This window comes from Nerophis lumbriciformis, linkage group LG28 (genome assembly GCF_033978685.3).
Source record: "Nerophis lumbriciformis linkage group LG28, RoL_Nlum_v2.1, whole genome shotgun sequence".
Taxonomy (NCBI): domain Eukaryota; kingdom Metazoa; phylum Chordata; class Actinopteri; order Syngnathiformes; family Syngnathidae; genus Nerophis; species Nerophis lumbriciformis.
This window is the reverse complement of record NC_084575.2, coordinates 10802192-10829765: the sequence shown is the minus strand read 5'-3', so window position 1 is coordinate 10829765 and position 27574 is coordinate 10802192. Positions and strand designations below refer to the sequence as shown.

The following is a 27574-nucleotide window of genomic DNA, read 5'->3' as shown; positions in this document are numbered from 1 at the left end:
GTGTAGGATCTGTGGTGACACAGCTCTGAACAACACATAATGTAGTGCATGTAGTACTGCAGAATGAATGGGAGAACTACAGTATATTACTTATACTACAGTACTTATACTACAGTACTTGATGTGTAGGATCTGTGGTGACACAGCTTTGGACAAGAACATCCACGAGTCCGTCAGCGCTCAAATCAAGAAGAACTTTGCCAAAAGCAAATGGAAGGTTAGTGAAATAAAGATTTAAGTGAAGGACAAGAATGAATAATAATAATAATAATAATAATAATTTGTATTTCAATGATTTTATGGGTGTGCTGCAGCAAGCGTTCAACGCCACAGCAGTAGTGCGTCACATGCGCAGGTTGCAGCTGGGGACCAGCGTGGAAACGTCGAGTCAGATCACTTCCAGCAACGCCTGTCATGGACGTCTGCTGCCTGAGGACGACGAGGACGACTTGGAGAACGGAGAGGAAGAGAGATGTAAGTTTGCCAAATCAACATTTTTTATTGTAAGAATCACTGGTACTGTCTATCAGTGACGTGCGGTGAGGTTCATGGCTGGTGAGGCACTGACTTCATCACAGTCAGATTTAGAAACATATGAACCCTAAATAGTATCTTATTCACCATTTGATTGGCAGCAGTTAACGGGTTATGTTTAAAAGCTCATACCAGCATTCTTCCCTGCTTGGCACTCAGCATCAAGGGTTGGAATTGGGGGTTAAATCACCAAAAATGATTCCCGGGCGCGGCGCCGCTGCTGCCCACTGCTCCCCTCACCTCCCAGGGGGTGATCAAGGGGATGGGTCAAATGCAGAGGACACATTTCACCACACCTAGTGTGTGTGTGACAATCATTGGTACTTTAACTTAACTTTAACTTTACACATACAAACTGTAGCACACAAAAAAGCACATTTAATAAAAAAAACTTTATTATGGTCTTACCTTTACTTATAAATGAAGTCCATGCGCTGCTCCTTTTGAACAAAAGCATCGTTAACTTGTTTATATAAGTCTTCCTTATCTTTCTTCAGTTTTAAAAGTCTCTCTGTCTCGATGGAGATCTTCCTTTAAGTATTACCTCCTGCTTCGATTGAAAGTCCAGTTTAGAAAACTTTTTTATTTTAGATATGTAATCATCCATGTTAATAGTCCAGGCAAGAGGGAAAAATAAACGATCGCTGCTAATTGTTGCTGCTTGTTGTCACTTATTCTGCAGCCGAGTAGTCGCAAGAATGATCTCTGGGATCACTAGCGCCCTCTACCACCATGAGGCGGGATTACTGCAAGCCTCACACAGTGCGTCTTCGCAGCCGTTTTATGATTGCTCAGCACAAGAAATACATTACACACATACAGTTGTTGACAAAATACACTGTACATTATATACCTCAGCTAACTAAACTATGGAAATGTATAATATAATTCATATAGCAATACGGTCTCACTGCACAGCAGGCCAGCAGTTAGCCGAGTCATAGCGCAATCCATGGTGAGGTTCAACTGACTGGTGACTCACCGCAAGTCTCTTCTCAGTATTTGAACGGCAAAAGTGAAAATTCAGCGATTTTGAATAAAAATAATCTAAAACTGGTGAAGTTAAATGGAAAATAACTTTATGGTATAATCACTGGATACATATAACAATTGATCTATTTTTTTTTCTTTTTACATTTTTTTTCTTTCCATGATGGCACGTGAGGCCCCGCCTCACCTGCCTCCCCTGACTACACATCACTGCTGTATATCATGTTTTGTTTTTGTACCGATTATATAATGACTAAAAATCATAAATTACTAAATAAGTTATACAAATAAACACAACATGTAATACGATTGAGAAAAAAATGATCTAAATAAAAATGTTTTTGTAACATTTAAATACTGTACACAATTCTAAACACATACACAACCGTGTGATGTAATAGTATGATGAATCATTTAGTTATTTAACAGTTAACATTAAATTAAAAACAATCCTGCAATATGTCTACTTGTGCAAAGCTGGTCTGCCAGTTAGCATCTAAATGTCATCTCCAAGCACACATAATTGTTTCTATTTTAGTCAAGTCGTTTACAAAAGGTAAACACGGCAGGAATGACCAAAGATCGTTAATTGAGAGAGGATGCTCTGCCGCGCAATGATTTACACGACGTCCTACGCAAAGTATATTTGCAGTCAGTCATATCATCTTCTTTTTGTCACTTAAAAAAATACCGAGGACACGACCTCGGTGTCCTCAATGGTAGTCACTGTATGCTACGAGGACCTAGCAGCTATACAACAGCTAAGCACACAATAGCACACAAGCTACACGTACGTGATAATAATTGAACAACATTGCAGTCTAAAACAGCACATTTGTCAATAAAAACAAGTACCAAATAATTATAGTCAGATTTTACCCATACAAAATGTCCAAGGCAGACACGTAACAGAACGTATCCAGTACAATTGTGTCCGCATCAATTAACTTACTGCATTATGAACTTAAATTCACCAAAATCACTGCTCTTCAACTTAAAGACAGGATAATTTCATTCCAGACTGTTAATAATAAATAGGTTAGTGTTTTTCATACCTACAATTGTTCTCTGTTTGACTAATTTCACTTGATCAAACATTCCACGTGAAGGGAGGAGAACTTTTCCCCCGACACGTGTTCATTTAATCTGGAATAAAGCTCACCAAGTCGTTGTCAATTTTCAGATTCACCTCTTTTAGATTTAGTTTAGAGTGTGATTGATAGAAGCATATAGACAGCATTCCCTCATGGCCACAAGCAGTGAAAGGGAGACATCCTGCCACCTCTAAAATGTCTGTTCTCTCCTTCTCCCCAAAGTATGTAATACTTTTCCAAAGGGTTGTCCTTACACCATTTTACTCCGGTTTCCATGGTAACGGCTCCGGCGCTGGCTAATCTTGATGATTATTGCCGCTCAAAAATACCTAACACCCTCGTGTCAGGGCAATATCATGCGTCTCTTTATATGTGTGGTACTTTAAAACTAACCCTTTACAGTTATAGTTTATGATATAACATAATCATTTATATACTGTGAATTAGGGATGTCCGATAATGGCTTTTTGCCGATATCCGATATTCCAATATTGTCCAACTCTTTAATTACCGATACCGTTATCAACCGATACCGATATCAACCTATACCGATATATACAGTCGTGGAATTAACACATTATTATGCCTAATTTGGACAACCAGGTATGGTGAAGATAAGGTCCTTTTTTAAAAAATTAATAAAATAAAATAAGATAACCTTTTCTTGAATAAGTTACATAGAAACTAGTAATTAATGAAAATTAGTAAAATTAACTGTTAAAGGTTAGTACTATTAGTGGACCAGCAGCACGCACAATCATGTGTGCTTACGGACTGTATCCCTTGCAGACTGTATTGATATATATTGATATATAATGTAGGAAGCAGAATATTAATAACAGAAAGAAACAACCCTTTTGTGTGGATGAGTGTGAATGAGTGTAAATGGGGGAGGTAGGTTTTTTTTTGGGTTGGTGCATTAATTGTAAGTGTATCTTGTGGTTTTTATGTTGATTTAATTAAAAAAAAACTAAAAAAAACAATGATAATAAAAAAAACGATACCGATATTTTCTGATATTACATTATAAAGCATTTATTCTCTACTGTGAATCTTTGGGCACCACACGATTTGATTCGATTATTGGGGGAAACGATTCGATTCAGAATCGACATCACTTTAAAAAATGATTCCCAATTCAAAATAAATACTTTTTTTAATAACATTGGGTGCCAGTTTTGTGATTAACTACGTTCCTCCATAAAATAGATAAACAGCTCTGATCAATTTCTATATTACTTAAAAGAAAACTGGGTTTGTTGAATAAAATTCTACCCAAACATTTTAAAAAGTCAAATACAAATAAGGCAACAAGAGAAGTATCTCATCGACATCAACAATATGATTTGTCTAAGTCGCGATACATTCTAAAATAAAAAATGTTTTGACACCCCTAATAATGATATGATAGATAGCATGCAGAAATATTTGCAATATTTTTATATTGTAAAATATGTTATATGAAAAACGTTTTCACTTATAATACTTGTATTGAAGCTTTGAGTACTGGCCGATAGCGATATTGATCAGATACCATTTAAACAGGAATCATATAGACTTGTATTATTTTGTAGTGTGTGAACATTTTTAATATTTTTAATGCTAACTACACATATTGCAAGCTTACACATCCACCTAATTAATATTCAAATTCTTCACACACTAAAAATGATTACATAAAAGTTCAGAGAATCTGGAGAAATCACTGCAAGGCCGAAAACCAACATAGAATGTCTGTGACCTTAGATCCCTCAGGCAGTACTGCATTAAAAAGCGACATCAGTGTGTAAAGGATATCACCACATGGGCTCAGTAAAACACTTCAGAAAACCACTGTCAGTAACTACAGTTTGTCGCTACATCTGTAAATGCAAGTTAAAAGTCTACTATGCAAAGCCAAAGCCATTTATCAACAACACCCAGAAACGCCGCTGGCTTCACTGGGCCCGAGCTCATCTAAGATGGACTGATGCAAAGTGGAAAAGTGTTCAGTGGTCTGACGAGTCCACATTTCAAATTGGTTTTGGAAACTGTGGACGTCGTGTCCTCCGGACCTGAAGAGGAAAAAAAACATCCGGATTGTTATAGGCACAAAGTTCAAAAGCCTGCATCTGTGATGGTATGGGGGTATATTAGTGAGTTCAAACCCCGGCCGAGTCATACCAAAGACTATAAAAATGGGACCCATTACCTCCCTGCTTGGCACTCAGCATCAAAGGTTGGAATTGGGGGTTGAATCACCAAAAATGATTCCCGGGCGCTCACTCCTCACTGCTCCCCTCACCTCCCAGGGGGTGAGGGTGATGGATCAAATGCGGAGGATAATCTCACTACAGCTAGTGTGTGTGTGACTATCGTTGGTACTTTAACTTTAAAATGATTAAATTAGAGATGTCCGATAATATCGGGCTGCCGATATTATCGGCCAATAAATGCTTTAAAATGTAATATCGGAAATTATCAGTATCAGTTCGGAAATTATCGGTATCGGTTTCAAAAAGTAAAATGTATGACTTTTTAAAACGCCGCTGTACGGAGTGGTACACGGACGTAGGGAGAAGTACAGAGCGCCAATAAACCTTAAAGGCACTGCCTTGCGTGCCGGCCCAACTACATAATATCTACGGCTTTTCACATACACAAGTGAATGCCATGCATACTTGGTCAACAGCCATACAGGTCACACTGAGGGTGGCCGTATAAACAACTTTAACACCATTACAAATATGCGCCACACTGTGAACCCACACCAAACGAGAATGACAAACACATTTCGGGAGAACATCCGCACCGTAACACAACATAAACACAACAGAACAAATACCCAGAACCCCTTGCAGCACTAACTCTTCCGGGACGCTACAATATACACCCCCCGTTACCCAAACCCCGCCCCCCCCTAACCCCGCCCACCTTAGCCTCCTCATGCTCTCTCAGGGAGAGCATCTTGTGACGTAGAAAAAAGTGTTTACAATTTATCATCGACTATATGTGTAGTATCTGTAAGTTTAACCACGACTCATTTGGTCAAAGTCCCTAGGAGGAGTTTGTAAAATTAGGACCCCTTTTTTTTGCCGGAAAATGGCCAAAAACCATCGGAGCCAAGTTTGGCGCCGTGCCACCCCCACATCTTATGGCGTAGGCAAAAAATGTTTGCAATTTATCATCGACTATATGTGTAGTATCTGTAAGTTTAACCACGACTCATTCGGTCAAAGTCCCGAGGAGGAGTTTGTAAGATTAGGACCCCTTTTTTTTGCCGAAAAATGGCCAAAAACCATCGGAGCCAAGTTTGGCGCCGTGTTACGCCCACATCCTATGGCGTAGGAAAAACATTTTCAGAATTTAACATGGCCTATATGTGTAGTATCTCTCATTTTAACCACGACTCATTTGGTCAAAGTCCCTAGGAGGAGTTTGAAAATTAGGACCCCTTTTTTTTGCCGAAAAATGGCCAAAAACCATCGGAGCCAAGTTTGGCGCCGTGTCACGCCCACATCTTATGGCGTAGGAAAAACATTTTCACAATTTATCATCGCCTATATGTGTAGTATCTGTCATTTTAACCACGACTCATTTGGTCAAAGTCCCTAGGAGGAGTTTGAAAATTAGGACCCCTTTTTTTTGCCGAAAAATGGCCAAAAACCATCGGAGCCAGGTTTGGCGCCGTGTCACGCCCACATCTTATGGCGTAGGAAAAAAGTGTTTACAATTTATCATCGACTATATGTGTAGTATCTGTAAGTTTAACCACGACTCATTCGGTCAAAGTCCCGAGGAGGAGTTTGTAAAATTAGGACCCCTTTTTTTTGCCGAAAAATGGCCAAAAACCATCGGAGCCAGGTTTGGCGCCGTGTCACGCCCACATCTTGCGACGTAGAAAAAAGTGTTTTACAATTTATCGTCGACTATATGTGTAGTATCTGTAAGTTTAACCACGACTCATTTGGTCAAAGTCCCTAGGAGGAGTTTGTAAAATTAGGACCCCTTTTTTTTTGCCGAAAAATGGCCAAAAACCATCGCAGCCAAGTTTGCCGCCGTGCCACGCCCACATCTTATGGCGTAGGCAAAAAATGTTTGCAATTTATCATCGCCTATATGTGTAGTATCTGTCATTTTAACCACGACTCATTTGGTCAAAGTCCCTAGGAGGAGTTTGTAAAATTAGGACCCCTTTTTTTTGCCGAAAAATGGCTAAAAACCATCGGAGCCAAGTTTGGCGCCGTGTCACGCCCACATCTTATGACGTAGAAAAAAGTGTTTTACAATTTATCATCAACTATATGTGTAGTATCTGTAAGTTTAACCACGACTCATTTGGTCAAAGTCCCTAGGAGGAGTTTGTAAAATTAGGACCCCTTTTTTTTGCCGAAAAATGGCCAAAAACCATCGCAGCCAAGTTTGGCGCCATACCTCGCCCACATCTTATGACGTAGGAAAAAAGTGTTTACAATTTATCATCGACTATATGTATAGTATCTGTAAGTTTAAACACGACTCATTTGGTCAAAGTCCCTAGGAGGAGTTTGTAAAATTAGGACCCCTTTTTTTTTGCCGAAAAATGGCCAAAAACCATCGCAGCCAAGTTTGCCGCCGTGCCACGCCCACATCTTATGGCGTAGGAAAAAAATGTTTGCAATTTATCATCGCCTATATGTGTAGTATCTGTCATTTTAACCACGACTCATTTGGTCAAAGTCCCTAGGAGGAGTTTGTAAAATTAGGACCCCTTTTTTTTGCCGAAAAATGGCTAAAAACCATCGGAGCCAAGTTTGGCGCCGTGTCACGCCCACATCTTGTGACGTAGAAAAAAGTGTTTTACAATTTATCATCGACTATATGTGTAGTATCTGTCATTTTAACCACGACTCATTTGGTCAAAGTCCCTAGGAGGAGTTTGTAAAATTAGGACCCCTTTTTTTTGCCGAAAAATGGCTAAAAACCATCGGAGCCAAGTTTGGCGCCGTGTCACGCCCACATCTTATGACGTAGAAAAAAGTGTTTTACAATTTATCATCAACTATATGTGTAGTATCTGTAAGTTTAACCACGACTCATTTGGTCAAAGTCCCTAGGAGGAGTTTGTAAAATTAGGACCCCTTTTTTTTGCCGAAAAATGGCCAAAAACCATCGCAGTCAAGTTTGGCGCCATACCTCGCCCACATCTTATGACGTAGGAAAAAAGTGTTTACAATTTATCATCGACTATATGTATAGTATCTGTAAGTTTAACCACGACTCATTTGGTCAAAGTCCCTAGGAGGAGTTTGTAAAATTAGGACCCCTTTTTTTGCCGAAAAATGGCCAAAAACCATCGGAGCCAAGTTTGGCGCCGTGTCACGCCCACATCTTATGGCGTAGGAAAAACATTTTCACAATTTATCATCGCCTGTATGTGTAGTATCTCTCATTTTAACCACGACTCATTTGGTCAAAGTTTCTAGAAGGATTTTGAAAATTAGGACCCCTTTTTTTTGCCGGAAAAAGGCATTGGGACATGCTCTCAGGGAGAGCATGTCCCAAATTCCAAGCTGCTGTTTTGAGGCATGTTAAAAAAAGATAATGCACTTTGTGACTTCAATAATAAATATGGCAGTGCCATGTTGGCATTTTTTTCCATAACTTGAGTTGATTTATTTTGGAAAACCTTGTTACATTGTTTAATGCATCCAGCAGGGCATCACAACAAAATGTGGCATATTAATGTGTTAATTCCACGACTGTACATGTCGGTATCGGTTGATATCGGAATCGGTAATTAAGAGTTGAACAATATCGGAATATCGGCAAAAAAGCCATTATCGGACATCTCTAGATTAAATAAATGATTCTCACGCGGTCAGTGATTATGATCATGTGCTGATTCAGCACAATAATGACGAAATATGCCAGTAACATGTTGACGTGTCCCGCAGTGTCTCGCCACAGCGATGGTCGGCGTGGGAGCGCAGACGGCAGCACGGACCGAGACAGCCTGCGGAGCTGCACTTACTGCTGCAGGCCGGCCAGTCGCATCTGAGGCCCCGTCACTTCCTTTACGAACTGTTCTATTTCTGAACGATGACATCAAGGCCCTCTGAGCACCAGGAGCCCCTCGGCCCAGTCTGGCTCGGAACGGCTCCGCCCCACCTCAAACCTTCCCCCTGCAGTCTCGGTCAGACTGGGTCGCTTCTGAGCTGCAACGAGCGTTCATGCTGGGAAACATCAAATATGAAGGAATATTTTTATGGACTTATGGATGTTCTGGTCCAACGAGAGGCTCCCACTGACATCCCCCACCATCTCCCATGGGATCTCAGTGCGAGCGCTCGGCGACTTTGTGACGTGCAAACCTTTTTATTGTGGAAGTTGGTTTCCTGTTTGCATGACCTAATGAAACATGTTTACATGAATGATGATCATATTCACATGGATATCGTTGCCGTCATCATATAACACACATGAATATTGTTGCTATGATTACGTTGTACTTACGATGATGTGCCGTCATATTATATAATGTGAAGTGACGTTGACAAAGAAACCACAGCACATTTCTCACATCATCCATTTTTTTGTGGCGCAGACAAAAGTATGGGGACGCTTTCGTCAGAGGTCACGGAGAGACGCCGTTTTAGTTCAACTCCTCGTTGTTTTGTTTGCATTGCATCTCAGCGCGCACACATGAGCCATTTCAAACAAAAATGAGAAAACGTTCAAACTTCTAATATACCGTATTTTTCCGAGTATAAGTCGCTCCGGAGTATAAGTCGCACAGGCCGAAAATGCATAATAAAGAAGGAAAAAAACATATATAAGTTGCACTGGAGCAGTGGTTCTTAACCTGGGTTCGATCCAACCCTAAGGGTTCGGTGAGTCGGCCTCAAGGGTTCGGCGGAGGTCGAGACACACCCGGCCTTATTATAACCCTAAGCCTCTAACCCTGGCCCTAACCCCCTAACCCTAACCAAATAACTCTAAATTAAGTCTTTGTTACCGTATTTTTCGGAGTATAAGTCGCACCGGAGTATAAGTCGCACCGGCCGAAAATGCATAATAAAGAAGGAAAAAAACATATATAAGTTGCACTATAGCAGTGGTTCTTAACCTGGGTTCGATTCAACCCTAAGGGTTCGGTGAGTCGGCCTCAAGGGTTCGGCGGAGGTCGAGACACACCCGGACTCATCGTGTAAATAAAAACTTCTCCCTATCAGCGTATTACGGATACGGCAACAGCAGAAGTCACACTGATTTGCAGGTGTGTAATTTGTTGTGAGTTTATGCACTGTGTTGGTTTTGTTCTTTGAACAAGGTGATGTTCATGCACGGTTCATTTTGTGCACCAGTAAAAAAACATGGTAACACTTTAGTATGGGGAACATATTCACCATTAATTAGTTGCTTATTAACATGCAAATTAGTAACATATTGGCTCTTAACTAGTCATAATTAAGTACTTATTAATTTCTTATTCGGCATGGCCTTATTATAACCCTAAGCCTCTAACCCTGGCCCTAACCCCCTAACCCTAACCAAATAACTCTAAATTAAGTCTTTGTTACCGTATTTTTCGGAGTATAAGTCGCACCGGAGTATAAGTCGCACCGGCCGAAAATGCATAATAAAGAAGGAAAAAAACATATATAAGTTGCACTATAGCAGTGATTCTTAACCTGGGTTCGATCGAACACTACGGGTTCGGTGAGTCGGGCTCAGGGGTTTGGCGGAGGTCGAGACACACCCGGACTCTTCGTGTAAATAAAAACTTCTCCCTATCGGCGTATTACGGATACGGCAACAGCAGAAGTCACACTGATTTGCAGGTGTGTAATTTGTTGTGAGTTTATGCACTGTGTTGGTTTTGTTCTTTGAACAAAGTGATGTTCATGCACGGTTCATTTTGTGCACCAGTAAAAAAACATGGTAACACTTTAGTATGGGGAACATATTCACCATTAATTAGTTGCTTATTAACATGCAAATTAGTAACATATTGGCTCTTAACTAGTCATAATTAAGTACTTATTAATTTCTTATTCGGCATGGCCTTATTATAACCCTAAGCCTCTAACCCTGGCCCTAACCCCCTAACCCTAACCAAATAACTCTAAATTAAGTCTTTGTTACCGTATTTTTCGGAGTATAAGTCGCACCGGAGTATAAGTCGCACCGGCCGAAAATGCATAATAAAGAAGGAAAAAAACATATAAGTTGCACTATAGCAGTGGTACTTAACCTGGGTTCGATCGAACACTACGGGTTCGGTGAGTCGGGCTCAGGGGTTTAGCGGAGGTCGAGACACACCCGGACTCTTCGTGTAAATAAAAACTTCTCCCTATCGGCGTATTACGGATACGGCAACAGCAGAAGTCACACTGATTTGCAGGTGTGTAATTTGTTGTGAGTTTATGCACTGTGTTGGTTTTGTTCTTTGAACAAGGTGATGTTCATGCACGGTTCATTTTGTGCACCAGTAAAAAAACATGGTAACACTTTAGTATGGGGAACATATTCACCATTAATTAGTTGCTTATTAACATGCAAATTAGTAACATATTGGCTCTTAACTAGTCATAATTAAGTACTTATTAATTTCTTATTCGGCATGGCCTTATTATAACCCTAAGCCTCTAACCCTGGCCCTAACCCCCTAACCCTAACCAAATAACTCTAAATTAAGTCTTTGTTACCGTATTTTTCGGAGTATAAGTCGCACCGGAGTATAAGTCGCACCGGCCGAAAATGCATAATAAAGAAGGAAAAAAACATATAAGTTGCACTATAGCAGTGGTACTTAACCTGGGTTCGATCGAACACTACGGGTTCGGTGAGTCGGGCTCAGGGGTTTAGCGGAGGTCGAGACACACCCGGACTCTTCGTGTAAATAAAAACTTCTCCCTATCGGCGTATTACGGATACGGCAACAGCAGAAGTCACACTGATTTGCAGGTGTGTAATTTGTTGTGAGTTTATGCACTGTGTTGGTTTTGTTCTTTGAACAAGGTGATGTTCATGCACGGTTCATTTTGTGCACCAGTAAAAAAACATGGAAACACTTTAGTATGGGGAACATATTCACCATTAATTAGTTGCTTATTAACATGCAAATTAGTAACATATTGGCTCTTAACAAGTCATAATTAAGTACTTATTAATTTCTTATTCGGCATGGCCTTATTATAACCCTAAGCCTCTAACCCTGGCCCTAACCCCCTAACCCTAACCAAATAACTCTAAATTAAGTCTTTGTTACCGTATTTTTCGGAGTATAAGTCGCACCGGAGTATAAGTCGCACCGGCCGAAAATGCATAATAAAGAAGGAAAAAAACATATAAGTTGCACTATAGCAGTGGTACTTAACCTGGGTTCGATCGAACACTACGGGTTCGGTGAGTCGGGCTCAGGGGTTTAGCGGAGGTCGAGACACACCCGGACTCTTCGTGTAAATAAAAACTTCTCCCTATCGGCGTATTACGGATACGGCAACAGCAGAAGTCACACTGATTTGCAGGTGTGTAATTTGTTGTGAGTTTATGCACTGTGTTGGTTTTGTTCTTTGAACAAGGTGATGTTCATGCACGGTTCATTTTGTGCACCAGTAAAAAAACATGGTAACACTTTAGTATGGGGAACATATTCACCATTAATTAGTTGCTTATTAACATGCAAATTAGTAACATATTGGCTCTTAACTAGTCATAATTAAGTACTTATTAATTTCTTATTCGGCATGGCCTTATTATAACCCTAAGCCTCTAACCCTGGCCCTAACCCCCTAACCCTAACCAAATAACTCTAAATTAAGTCTTTGTTACCGTATTTTTCGGAGTATAAGTCGCACCGGAGTATAAGTCGCACCGGCCGAAAATGCATAATAAAGAAGGAAAAAAACATATAAGTTGCACTATAGCAGTGGTACTTAACCTGGGTTCGATCGAACACTACGGGTTCGGTGAGTCGGGCTCAGGGGTTTAGCGGAGGTCGAGACACACCCGGACTCTTCGTGTAAATAAAAACTTCTCCCTATCGGCGTATTACGGATACGGCAACAGCAGAAGTCACACTGATTTGCAGGTGTGTAATTTGTTGTGAGTTTATGCACTGTGTTGGTTTTGTTCTTTGAACAAAGTGATGTTCATGCACGGTTCATTTTGTGCACCAGTAAAAAAACATGGTAACACTTTAGTATGGGGAACATATTCACCATTAATTAGTTGCTTATTAACATTCAAATTAGTAACATATTGGCTCTTAACTAGTCATTATTAAGTACTTATTAATGCCTTATTCGGCATGGCCTTATTATAACCCTAAGCCTCTAATCCTGACCCTAACCCTAACCAAATAACTCTAAATTAAGTCTTTGTTACCGTATTTTTCGGAGTATAAGTCGCACCTGCCGAAAATGCATAATAAAGAAGGAAAAAAACACAAGTCGCACTATGAAAAAAACTGCGACTTATAGTCCGAAAAATACGGTACTTAGAATTTGTTCCCTTAGTGTCCAAAAAACTCAAAATTAAGTCTTTGTTACTTAAAATATGTTCTCCATACTAAAGTGTTACCAAAAACATATACCGCAATTTCCGGATTATAAGGCGCACCTGACTATAAGCCGCACCAGCTAAATTTAGGGGAAAATACAGATTGCTCCATATATAAGCCGCACCCGACTATAAACCGCAGGCGTTTTGATGTGTAATTACCGTAGTATATAGGGGTTCCTACTACCACGGAGGGGATTGTCGGGACAGAGATGACTGTTTGGGAACGCAAAGCGTCCCATTTATTAACAATAAATCTTTCAATCATTCAATCAAACTTTCACATCTTTGACATGGCGAACATGATTCATTGATGTCAAGGGTACATGCAGCAGCTCTATTTCCTTCTTTGACAGCCAGATCGATTGCCTTTAACTTAAAAGCAGCATCATATGCACTTCTCCGTTTGTTTTCCATATTGAGGGTGTTTGCATGAACACTTCCTTCGCGCAAACTGTCGCTAACGCTCTCCTACTCTTTGTTTTGCTCTCGTTACCTGGCGCCAGATGTCTGCCTCGGTCTCGCGCCCCTGGTTACCGTAAGCCGTAGAAAAGCCGCACGTTATATAAGCCGCAGGGACCAGAACGAGGGGAAAAAGTAGCGGCTTATAGTCCAGAAATTACGGTAACTTTGTCTTGAATTTGGAAAAAAACCAAAACATTTTATTTGTCACTAAAGAAGGGTTCGGTGAATGCGCATATGAAACTGGTGGGGCTCGGTACCTCCAACAAGGTTAAGAACCACTGCACTAGAGTATAAGTCGCATTTTTTGGGGACATTTATTTGATAAAACCCAACACCAAGAATAGACATTTGAGAGGCAATTTAAAATAAATAAAGAATAGTGAACAACAGGCTGAATAAGTGTACGTTATATGACGCATAAATAACCAACTGAGATTGTGCCTGGTATGTTAACGTAACATATTATGGTAAGAGTCATTCAAATAACTATAACATATAGAACATGCTATACGTTTACCAAACAATCTGTCACTCCTAATCGCTAAATCCCATGAAATCTTATACGTCTAGTCTCTTACGTGAATGAGCTAAATAATTTTATTTGATATTTTATGGTAATGTGTTAATAATTTCACACATAAGTCGCTCCAGAGTATAAATCGCACCCCCGGCCAAACTACGGAAAAAAACTGCGACTTATAATCCGAAAAATACGGTACTGCTTTGGAATCTGCGTCATGTTTTGCTTCCGGTGAATGAAAGAAGAAACAACGTGTCAAAATAATGATAATACGATCATTTTGATATAATAATAATGCAGGAGAGTTGTGTGTGTGTGTGGGTGGGGGGGCATAACAATATTCTAGGGGTGCACAAAAATCAATTCGGTAACACTTCAGTATGTGGAACATATTACCTCCCTGCTTGGCACTCAGCATCAAGGGTTGAAATTGGGGGTTAAATCACCAAAAATGATTCCCAGGGGCGGCCACCACTGCTACTCACTGCTCCCCTCACCTCCCTAGGGGGTGATCAAGGGTGATGAGTCAAATGCAGAGAATAATTTCGCCACACCTAGTGTGTGTGTGTGAAAATCATTGGTACTTTAACTTTTAATATTCACCATTAACTAGTTGCTTATGAAAGTAACAAAGACTTAATTTAGAGTTATTTGGACACTAGGGGAACATATAAGGGTTAGGGTTACTAATAAGCAATAATTCTGAGGTTATTGAGGGGAAAACTCTCAGTTAATAGCTTACTGGTTGTAAAATAAGGCCATGCAGAATAAGGCATTAGTAAGTACTTAATAATGACTAATTAAGAGCCAATATGTTACTAATTTGCATGTTAATAAGCAACAAATGAATGGTGAATATGTTCCCCATACTAAAGTGTTACCATCAATTCACATCCGAATCGGGATTCTTATTCTTCTCGATTCTCATAATTTTCCAAAAAAAACCAAAAAAAACAATTTTAAGATTTTTTTTTTTTTAATAAGAACCCATTTTTACATAGACATTTTTTTTTTAAACTTTTCTAACCTGCAGCCTCTTTTGAAAAAGTTTCATTATAATTTTTATACCAAATAATACAATGCGAGAATCGATTCTCAATTGAATCATTACCCCAGGAATCGGATTGAACCGTTAGGTGCCCAAAGATTCCCACCCCTACATTATTCCACCGCTGCAGCTTCTGTGTCAAAGGGCAAAAAAAAAGTTGATCAATTATTCTTTATTGTCGGTATTTTGTGGGTTTGTATGCAAAAACAAATAGGGGGTTCACTTTAACACTGCCTGCTTTTTCCCTTGTGTTTTTTCCTTGTCACTGTCAAGTAAGAACTCCTCTGACATGACTAATGTTGCACCTTTAAAGCCAGTGTTTTTCAACCTTTTTTGAGCCAAGGCACATTTTTTTTCATTGAAAAAATCCGGAGGCACACTACCAGACTTAGACTTAGACTTCCTTTTTATTGTCATTCAAATTTGAACTTTACAGTACAGATAAGAACGAAATTTCGTTACATAGCAGAAATCATTAAAAAACGAAACTCGGTTGACAGTAAAAAGTCGTTGTCGCAATTGTTGGATATGACTTTAAACCATAACCAACCATGCATCACTATAGCTCTTGTCTCAAAGTAGTTTTTTGCTGTTTTCCTATGCGTAGTGTTTAGTTCTTGTCTTGCGCTCTTATTTTGGTGGCTTTTCCTGTTTTGTTGATGTTTTCCTGTAGCAGTTTCATGTCTTCCTTAACTGCTATTCTCCGCACCTGCTCTGTTTTAGCAATCAAGAATATTTAAGTTGTTCTTATCCTTCTTTGTGGGGACATTGTTGATTGTCATGTCATGTACGGATGTACTTTGTAGACGCCGTCTGCTGCTCCCACACGCTGCAAGTCTTTGCTGTCGTCCAGCATTCTGATTTTGTTTACTTTGCAGCCGTTTTGCAATAGCCTTCCCTAAGCTTCAATGCCTTTTCTTGGCGGCACTCGCCTTTTGTTTATTTTTGTTTTACCTGCACGCTGCCTCCTGCTGTCGTCTGCATATTACCATCGTCGTCGTTCCCGACATCTACGAAGCCGTTAGCTACCTGCTGCCACCTACTGATATGGAAGAGTATTACACGGTTACTTTGCAGAGCTCTAGACAGTGCAGACACTCAACAACAACACATCATTTGCGTATTATAATTACTGGTTTGCAAAAAATACTTTTAACTAGAGATGTCTGATAATATCGGCCTGCCGATATTATCGGCCGATAAATGCTTTAAAATGTAATATCGGAAATTATCGGTATCGTTTTTTTATTATCTTATTTTTTTTTTATTAATTTTTTTTATTTTTATTAAATCAACATAAAAAACACAAGATACACTTACAACCCAAAAAATCTCCCTCCCCCATTTACACTCATTCACACAAAAGGGTTGTTTCTTTCTGTTATTAATATTCTGGTTCCTACATTATATATCAATATATATCAATACAGTCTGCAGGGATACAGTCCGTAAGCACACATGATTGTGCGTGCTGCTGGTCCACTAATAGTACTAACCTTTAACAGTTAATTTTACTCATGTTCATTAATTACTAGTTTCTATGTAACTGTTTTTATATTGTTTTAATTTTTTTTTTTTATTCAAGAAAATGTTTTTAATTTATTTATCTTATTTTATTTTATTTTATTTTTTTTAAAAAGGACCTTATTTTCACCATACCTGGTTGTAATAATAATGTGTTAATTCCACGACTGTATATATCGGTATCGGTAATTAAGAGTTGGACAATATCGGAATATCGGACATCGGCAAAAAAGCCATTATCGGACATCCCCTACGTTTAACCCAGCTAGGTGAAATTACATAATCACCAGACTGTATTCCATGGCACACAGTGGTTGAAAAACACTGCTTTAAAGGATCAAGCAGAGATTGCTCATAGATTGATGCCAGATTCATCAGAGCCGTAACATTCCTGTGTGTGAGGAATTTATAAGGCACTTTTCTGCTCGGGTGATTGCAGGATGTTTTGTTGCCGTGTAAAAGTAGACACAGTGGTAGTAACTTCCTGGTAGCTGCTTCATGTACATCCTACCACATTTGATCATATTTCATCTGTATAAAAGGCACGCGTGGATCTTCTGTTTTGCAGGAAGGCAAAAAGTAGGTTTAAAAAAAGAAAGTCACTTCATCATTGCATGAAGTCGCTTCGGTGTCGGGAAAAAAAAGAATCCAAGCTCCTTCAAAGTAGAAGAAAGCAATTGTGGAAAATATGCAAACTTGTGTGTGAAGGGCTCATTTATTGTCAAATATCATCAGCACTTTGATAAATATGAAGATGATTGTCCATCCCGCTGTGTTTCCACCGTCACGTCCAAATGCATCAAAGGACTCACTTGTACGATAAATATAAATATATATTGTATATCCTCCTTTTTGTAAAGCTACAAGCGTATGGATGCAATGCATCGCGGCTTACATGAAGATTTGGATCCACGAAAGGCGGCGAATGAAATAAATCTTCCTTGTCTATGCATTCCTGTCACGTCCTTTATTCGTTGGGACTGATTTGAACCAGAGTCCATTTCAAATGTGTGGAACTCATCACCTGAGGAGGTTCAACTGGGCACAACAAACAAGGTCTTCACACAAAAATGGAGAATGTGGCTGCCAGCACTAAAAGACGAGCCTGTTTTGATGCTATGATGAATGTTGTGTTGTGATGTTGTATTTTATTTGTGGTCCCCTGGCATCACCCAACCACTGCCCCGCTGCCTTGTGGGTTAGTCTGGGAAGACAAAAGGCTAGGGGAGCACACCCTGAGAGAAAAGCAAGTGCTGGTAGGCGCACCATAGGCGGTAGAGATGCGCGGTTTGCGGACACAACCGCGGAGTCCGCGGATTATCCGCGGATCGGGCGGATGAAATTAAAAACAATAAGATTTTATCCGCTCGCGGGCCGGGTCGGGCGGATTAATTAGATATTTTTTTTATTTTTTTTGCGGGTGGCAGTTAAACCAATTCGGAAATATATATACATAGTTAAATGTTGTTACCCACATACGAAAAACGAGCAGGCACCTGCTGCATATGCCACAACAGAAGAAAAAAAAAGAAAAGAGATGGACACTTTTACGGAGCGGAGAAGGGACGCCTCGCCGGGTTCCGGGACCGAGGCCCCTTCCCCCGAGAGGGCCCCACCGGGAGCCGTAGCTGAGGCGATCCGCGAGAAGGGCCCGACGCACGTCCAGGGTCACTACCGCGCCCACCGCACCGACACCCCGCCTCGTCCGCTTTCGCAGTGCGCTCACGAAAGGGGTGGGGCTCACCCTGGTTGATATAGAGAGCAGGACGGTGGCCATGGAATTTCATTTAAGGTTTGTGATAAACCATCAAACTCATTCGTTAAAAGGACTCTATAGTAATATAAAGCAAATTTTTCTGGACATTATCATGCAAGAAAAGTTTATTTTTGGGATCGCGATCACCGCGTAATGATTTTTAAAGGTTGCATTACATTATTAACTGTCCCATGTGATCAGCCAGTGCGATTGGAAGTCCATGCTCAATTATTGCCTCCGTAAATAAAACTTCGGCATTTATCACATCCAAAGAATCTGTTTGGGCGACGAAAAACGTTGAAAGTTTTCCACTTGTATCGCTAGCAACGGCATTAGACTTGTGTTTTTTTGTCCCAACGTGGTCTTTTACATCGCTAATTCCTCCGTGTCCGATCGAAAAATCTTGTCTGCACAAGGTGCAATTCGCGTAGTTTTCACCCTTTTTTTTATTTTTATTATTAATATTAGATATATAACAACGGGCGGATGGCGGGCGGGTGCAGTTCTGATCAAACGTTACATCGGGTGGATGGCGGATGGTTGACGACTTTCTGACGCGGTTGCGGATGAAATAAATTGCCTATCCGCGCATCTCTAATAGGCGGTCCTCCGACAGACCGGAGCTCCGGCAGCCTCCTGCAGCTGTGAGGAGGTGCCGGCCGTCCTGGGTCTCCCTTGCCACCTGGATACAGCTCCCCACAGCGAAGAAGGGACGTTGGAGTCTGCGCGTCTCCCTCGTCGAAAAAGACCTCAACGGCGTAAGCTCCACAACGGTCACAAAGGCGGAAGAAGGCTGCAGCAAAGATGGGCCCGCAATTGTCTTGGTCTCCATGCCATTAGACCCTGGCCTTCTCTTTGCCAAGGACAGTGTGGTGGCTGTCTGTGCACCAGTCTCCCCACTTTAAAAGATTTCACGCACAGGCGATCTCCTGAAGGCAAACCCACCAACAGGAGGACAATCATACTCATTTCAAGTGATCGCCGCCGACGACGACAATTTTATTTTTTATTATATCGTATATGTATTGTGTGCTTTTTGTCTTTTTCTTTGAAATTGAATTTTTTTTTACTGCCTTCTTTTACATCATGGCCAGGGGACTACAGATGAAAACTAGCCTTCTGGCTAATTCTGTTTTTTTGAACCACGTGTAGTCATGTGTTTTTTTATGAAATTGCATTGTCCCCTTTGAAATGAACTCACCTTAAATGACGACCTGACAAGACAAAAACAAAAAGCAGGATTCTGACACAACAATGCAGCCAATAAGAAAAGACAAAAGACGTGAAAACGAGGTACGAAGATAGGAACCAGCGGGAGAAGCAACACTTCAATCATCAAGTTGACTAAAATGTTTCTTTAAATAAGCGGAATGATGGTGGAGTTGAAATCAATCAAACGTGTTTCCTTGTTTTAGTCTCACTGGTGCACTACTGCGCTGCACCAGATGTTTATTCAGCTCCCAAATACAAGTTTAATTGTTCATACCTCATACTTGCCAACCCTCCCGAATTTTCCTGGAGATTCCCGAAATTCAGCGCCTCTCCCGAAAACCTCCCGGGACAAATATTCTCCCGAAAATCTCCCGATTTTCAGCCGGAGCTGGAGGGGGCGTGGCAGACCTGAGTGAGGACAGCCTGTTTTCACGTCCGTTTTCCCACAATATAAACAGCGTGCCTTCCCAATCACGTTATAACTGTAGAATGATCGAGGGCGAGTTCTTGGTTTCTTATGTGGGTTTATTGTTAGGCAGTTTCATTAACGTCCTCCCAGCGCGGTAACAACACACAACAACAGCAGTCACGTTTTCGTCTGCCGTAAAGCAGTTTGTCTGCCGTAAACAGCAATGTTGTGACACTCTTAAACAGGACAATACTGCCATCTAGTGTACATGCATATGTGACAATAACATCTACGGCTTTTAGAGAGTGCAGTGCACAACTGCGCACACAACAAGGAGACAAAGCAGAAGAACGAGGAAGATACAGCCGTGGCGACGCCGACGACGAGTAAGATGAAGAAATACGCTTGTAAGTTCCAAGCCGCAGCTGCGATTGGACCTGGATAGCTTCCGGGAAGAAGTAGTGGACTACCAAGTGCTTGGCAGTGAAGATCTTTTGGGCCATGCTAGGGAGAGATGGAAGATTCCAGACTCTAGTGCATTTGATGAAAGCACTTTTGTGCGTGCCACACAGCAATGCATCATCAGAGAGGGTATTCAGCATGGTTAGAAAAATAGTGACAGAGAATAGAACAAGGATGGACAATTCAACCCTTAACTCAACAATGAGTAGATGAGTGTTATGTGTGTGTATATGTGTAAATAAATGAACACTGAAATTCAAGTATTTCTTTTATTTATATATATATACATGTATACATACATATACAAGTACAACATTTATCATTTATTTATATATATATATATGAAATACTTGACTTGGTGAATTCTAACTGTAAATATACTCCTCCCCTCTTAACCACGCCCCTCCCCCCACCGACCACGCCCCCACCCCCATCCCCCACCTCCAGAAATCGGAGATCTCAAGGTTGGCAAGTATGTCATACCTATCATGAAACAAAGTTGCCCATTGAAATGAATTACAATCAATGTAATTGGCGCCTGCAAAACATCACCATTTTAACATGTGACAAGCCTTTTACAAATACAAGCTAACTTTTAAATCAGAAATATAAGATGAAAAACAAAACAATAGCATGTAGAACAAACAATTACAGTTGTTTTTATGAAGTAATGTAATACAATATCTTCTCCCAGCTGCTTCTCCGTCAAACACACCATCAGCAGCGTCGCCATATTTTCATGGGTAAATGTTAAGATATTATTTTAACGTCCTTAGTTATCGTTATCGACTCATTCTGCTTCAATATGGTGCAGACTAGCAGTGCTCCACTCCAGCTGCTTCACCAAGTTGGCTAGCTGCACGCTCCGCCATGTTTTTTGATGATTTATTTCTTTAATTCAATGAATATCATCCTTTTCCTTTTCTTTGCACTGTCCTTCACAATCACTTTCTTCATCCCATGGTTGGAAAATCTAAGTTTTGTCCATTCCCAGTTAATGCTATTGAGTAAGGCCGCACAACACTACGCCAACTAGTGGTGGGGAGGCTCGTATCACCCATTTTTGCACAAAGCATAACAATTCACTGAGAGATGGCTCGTCTTCCAAAAAACTGGCGGGCTGGGAAATTTGCATCCTGAGGTACTATTGTTTTTTTTTTGATTGATTGAGACTTTTATTAGTAGGTTGCACAGTGAAGTACATATTCCGTACAATTGACCACTAAATGGTAACAGCCCAAAAAGTTTTTCAACGTGTTTAAGTCGGGGTCTACTTAAATTGATTCATGATACAGATATATACTATCATACATACTATCATCATAATACCGTCATCACACAAGATAATCATTAGGTTGTATACATTGAATTATTTATAATAATTAACAATTAAACAAAGTACTTTTAATACTTGATGCTGTGCAAAGTACATTTACAACAATAAATATATGAAATAAAATACCTATTATTATTAGATGTACCTAATATGGTGGCCAGTGGGTGTCTTAAAAGAATACAGCAGTTATATAAAGTATGGTCAGAAATTTTTTTTTTAGAGTGACTGCACTGCTCCCTGCTGGCCAACTGCAGAACAACATGTCCATAAATATAAATGCTAATATTCTTATATGACATAAAGTATAGATATTATCAAATATAAATATAATATTACGAATACTGGAATTTTATTTATTTTTCATTATTTATTATTCCACATTCTTAGTTCCTTCACTTCCTGCCTTTAATCCTTTTTTTTTTTTAAATGTTACCATAAGAGAAGAAAGGACAATCAGTAATTGGGGAGATGAAATAAGACCTGCTTCTCCCTACTCCTTTTCAGACTTGTTGTATTGTAGTACAAGTACATTAAAGTATAAGTATTGTAGTACACTTATTGTGGTGCATGTACACTGAAGTACAAATACATTGCAGTAAAAGTATTATACTACAATTATAATACGTGGCTCGGTTGATAGAGCGGCCGTGCCAGCAACTTGAGCGTTCCAGGTTCGATCCCCGCTTCCGCTATCCTAGTCACTGTCGTTGTGTCCTTGGGCAAGACACTTTACCCACCTGCTCCCAGTGCCCACCCACACTGGTTTAAATGTAACTTAGATATTGGGTTTCACTATGTAAAGTGCTTTGAGTCTTGAGAGAAAAGTGCTATATAAATATAATTCACTTCACTTCAAGTACATTGTAGTACAGCTATTGTCATACAAGTACATTGTTGTACAAGTACAAGAATATTGAAGTACAAGTATGGTAGAACAAGTACATTGAAGTACAATAACATTGCAGTACAAATATTGGAGTACATGTACTTGTAATACAAGTATTGCAGTTGAAGTACACCCACATAAAAGTTTGCATGTTCTCCCCGTGACTGCGTGGGTTCCCTCCGGGTACTCCGGCTTCCTCCCACCTCCAAAAATATGCACCTGGGGATAAGTTGATTGGCAACACTAAATTGGCCCTAGTGTGTGAATGTGAGTGTGAATGTTGTCTGTCTATCTGTGTTGGCCCTGCGATGAGATGGCGACTTGTCCAGGGTGTACCCCGCCTTCCGCCCGAATGCAGCTGGGATAGGCTCCAGCACACCCACGACCCCGAGAGGGACAAGCGGTAGAAAAGGGCTGGATGGATATTGTCAGGCTTGTCACTGACAGTTTGGTTATGTTTGGGTTTTCCTGTGTTCAGAATCAGACAGGCATAAATAGTAGTCTGATTGGCAATTGCAACCAGGTGTGCCAGGCTGCCAATCAGGGACAGGTGAGGGAAACGAGACATGCAGAAATTGGAACCAAAATAAGAGCGCTGACAGAAAATAAACACAAACACAGAGGAAAACCCAAACAATTGTATTGTTGATAATAGAGGTAATTATTGTTATTATTCATTATCAATGGTGCTATTTCTATTGGTATTTGTATTGCTCCATTTGTAGTGTAATAATGTTCATTGTCATTTCTGTGTTATTAATATTTATTTCACTAACTGCTTCTTTGCTATCACTTTTTGTATCATATTTGTACATATTGTATTTGGTGATGCTTGTTGTTGTTGTTGTTATTGTCCCTCTGTCTTATCCCCCTCTTGTCCCCCTGTGTCTTCTTTTTTGTCTCTTTCTATCCCCTCCTGCTCCGGCCCGGCTGTGCAAGACATGAATATAAATCAATTCAATAAAGTCAAATACAAATAAGGCAACACAAGAAGAAGAATTATCTAGAACAGGGACTGGCAAACTACAGCCCCGGGGGCAACGTCCGGCCCGTGTTTTGTTTTTTTAATATTAGAACAAAATTAGGCAAAGATCTGTTTTGACAATTGCCACGACAAATCTGATACTAGACTTCGGCGCGTTGGCAAAAAAAATGGTGATCAACAACACTGCTGCCACTGAAAGAGAATGTAAGTGTTTAATTAATACCATTTGTGTTTTTATTTGATGTCCTGATACGATATTGTTGAAAATAAATGTATAGCCCAGGTTTGGGAAGTCTACTCCTAGTTCCAACAGATATTGTATGCTTTCAAATGCATCACGCGTTCACCCGGCCCATCTGTCAAGTTTCAAAAGCCAATGTGGCCCCTGAGCCAAAAAGTTTGCCCACCTCTGATCTCAAAGAGGGTCCCAATACAACATTTTCACTTCAGATACGATAACGACATTGGAGTCTTGAGTATGGGGCGATAGCGATATTCAAATCAAATCAAATCAACTTTATTTATAGAGCACATTTAAAATTTACCACAGGGGTAGCCAAAGTGCTGTACAATGAGCAGGTTAAAAGATAAAACGAGTACCGAGCAAACACAACACAACACAAACAGAACACGATAAAAAATAAATAATTAAAATAGAATTAATAAAAACATAAAAACATAAAAACAGGATCACAGCAGGTGTATTATGGGGCGCCATTGCAGGATGGATATCACTCAGTGTTAAAAGCCATGGAATAAAAGTATGTTTTTAAGAGAGATTTAAAAACAGGAAGAGAGGAGGCTTGTCTAACACTCAGGGGTAGGTCGTTCCAGAGCTTGGGAGCAGCAACGGCGAAAGCTCTGTCACCTCTAAGCTTCAGCCTTGTGTCAGGGACCGTCAACAGCAGCTGATCGGCTGATCTTAAGGATCGGGTGGGGCAGTAAGGCTGAAGGAGGTCGGAGAGATAGGTTGGCGCGAGGTTGTTTAGACATTTAAAAACAAATAAAAGGAGTTTAAAATGTATTCGGTAACGCACAGGGAGCCAGTGAAGGGACGCTAAAATAGGGGTGATGTGCTCACGTCTGCGGGTCTGTGTTAGCAGACGAGCAGCAGAGTTCTGCACGAGCTGCAGGCGGGCGAGGGAGGCCTGGCTAATGCCAACATACAGGGCATTACAATAATCAAGACGAGTCGAGATAAAAGCGTGGATTAATTTCTCAAGATCATGTCTTGATAGAAGCGGTTTCACTTTCGCTATTTGGCGTAATTGATAAAAGCTTTTTTGAACGACGCTGCTGATTTGTTTTTCGAATTTAAAATCTGAGTCAAACTTTACCCCCAGGTTTGTGACAGAGTCGCTGAGATACGGGGTCAGAGTGCCGAGGTCAACGTTGGGGGAGGGAGAGCGACTTGGACCGAACAACATAACTTCTGTTTTATCTTCATTTAGGCTCAGGAAGTTAGCTGAAAGCCAGACTTTGATGTCGTGCAGGCAGTCAATAAGACGTTGAACCGTGTTATTTTGTGCCATGGGAAAATAAATCTGGCAATCATCGGCATAAAAATGAAATGCAATACTGTACTTCCTAAAAATAGAACCAAGGGGGAGAAGGTAAAGCGCAAATAAAATTGGGGCAAGGATTGAGCCCTGGGGGACCCCATGTGGTAAAGGAGCTGTGGACGACATAAAACTGTCTACTTTTACACAAAAACTCCTGTCGGTTAGGTACGACCGGAACCAGTTGAGGGCGGCGCCCTTAATGCCCACACAGTTCTCAAGACGAGTGATTAAGGTGGCGTGGTCGACGGTGTCGAACGCAGCAGACAGATATTGATTTGATACGATATCAGCAGGAATCAAACAAAATTGTTGTATTTGTGTATTATTTGCATTATTGTGTAAAAAGTAGGGTTGTCCCGATACCAAACTGTCATTGGATACTTTTCAAAATAAAAGGGACCACAAAAACATTTCATTGTCTTTATTTTAACGGAAACTCTTATGATACATTAAAAATATGTTTCTTATTGCAATCAAAGAACAATGTTGTCATTAAATAACATTGTGAACGTATTGGACAACTTATTTTTTAATAGTAAGTAAGCAAACAGGTTACAAATGATCTTAATTTGGCTGCTGACATATGCAGTAACATATTGTGTCATTTTCCATTTTATTATTTTGTTACAATTCATACAAGGGACAGGCGCTAGAACACGGATTATTAATCTACCTGTTCATTTACTGTTAATATCTGCTTATTTTCTGATTTAACAAGTTCTTTCTACCCTTCTGTTAACATGTACTGTAGTAAGTACTTATTCTTCTGTTGTTTGGATACCATACATGAGTTTTGGGTGATACTACGCATTTGGGAATCGATCCAATACCAAGTAGTCACAGGGTCATACATTGGTCATACCGTATTTTCCGCACTATAAGGCGCACCGGATTATTAGCCGCACCTTCAATGAATGGCATATTTCAAAACTTTGTCCACCTATAAGCCGCCCCGGACTGTAAGCCGCGCCTACGCTGCGCTAAAGGGAATGTCAAAAAAACAGTCAGATAGGTCAGTCAAACTTTAATAATATATTAAAAACCAGCGTTCTAACAACTCTGTCCCAAAATGTACGCAAATGTGCAATCACAAACATAGTAAAATTCAAAATAGTGCAGAGCAATAGCAACATAATGTTGCTCGAACGTTAATGTCACAACACACAAAATAAACATAGCGCTCACCTTCTGAAGTTATTCTTCATTCGTAAATCCTTCGAATTCTTCGTCTTCGGTGTCCGAATTGAAAAGTTGGGCAAATGTGGGATCCAAAATGGCCGGTTCCGTCTCGTCGAAGTCATCGGAGTCAGTGTCACTGTTCAGCAGTTCTGTGAATCCTGCCTTCCGGAAAGCTCGGACCACAGTTGTGACCGAAATATCTGCCCAGGCATTTACGATCCACTGGCAAATGTTGGCGTATGTCGTCCGGCGCTGTCTGCCTGTCTTAGTGAAGGTGTGTTCGCCTTCGGTCATCCATTGTTCCCACGCCGTTCGCAGTCGTGATTTGAATGCCCTGTTGACACCAATATCCAGCGGTTGGAGTTCTTTGGTTAATCCACCCGGAATGACGGTGAGTGTTGTATTTGTGTGCTTCACTTGTTTTTTGACACCATCTGTGATGTGGGCGCGCATAGAGTCGTATGTCAACATGGACGGAGCTGTGTGAAAAAAGCCACCCGGCCTCTTCGCGTAAACTTCCCTTAACCACTCGCTCATCTTTTCTTCATCCATCCATCCCTTCGAGTTAGCTTTTATGATGACGCCGGCTGGAAAGGTCTCTTTTGGCAAGGTCTTCCTTTTGAATATCACCATGGGTGGAAGTTTCTGGCCATTAGCATGGCAAGCTAGAACCACAGTGAAGGACGACTTCTCATTCCCTGTGGTGCGAATATTCACCGTACGTGCTCCCGTTGTATCCACAGTATCCACAGTGCGGTTCACAGGAATATCAGTTGCTGTGAAATAGTAATCCGTGTGAGGATGGAGAGATTGCGTCTTTTCATGAACCGGATCCTTGTCGCTTAGTAGGAGCCATTTTGTGGTCTTTACAGATGTAAACAGGAAATGAAACGTACGGTAATATCCGCGCGCTTTTTCTTCTTCTACGCGGGCGGGTGGTTGCTTACAGTAGAAGAAGAAGCGCTTCCTGTTCTATGGGGGCGGGTGCTTACCTTGGCGGTTGCTTGCGTAGAAGAAGAAGCGCTTCCTGTTCTACCGGGAAAAAAGATGGCGGCTGTTTACCGTAGTTACGAGACCGAAACTTTATG

At 40.6% G+C, this 27574-nt stretch overlaps 1 protein-coding gene across 1 annotated transcript in view; it reads left to right on the top strand.

The window, feature by feature from the left end:
• Positions 1–9406, top strand: part of camk1a (calcium/calmodulin-dependent protein kinase Ia) — a 59756-nt gene extending 50350 nt beyond the window's left edge. Inside the window, exons 10-12 of the mRNA XM_061923582.1 lie at positions 130–217; positions 315–474; positions 8534–9406. Coding sequence (XP_061779566.1) covers positions 130–217; positions 315–474; positions 8534–8637 — 352 coding nt within the window. The 3' untranslated portion in view covers positions 8638–9406. The remainder of the gene's footprint in view (positions 1–129; positions 218–314; positions 475–8533) is intronic.
• The last annotated feature ends 18168 nt before the right edge of the window (positions 9407–27574 follow it).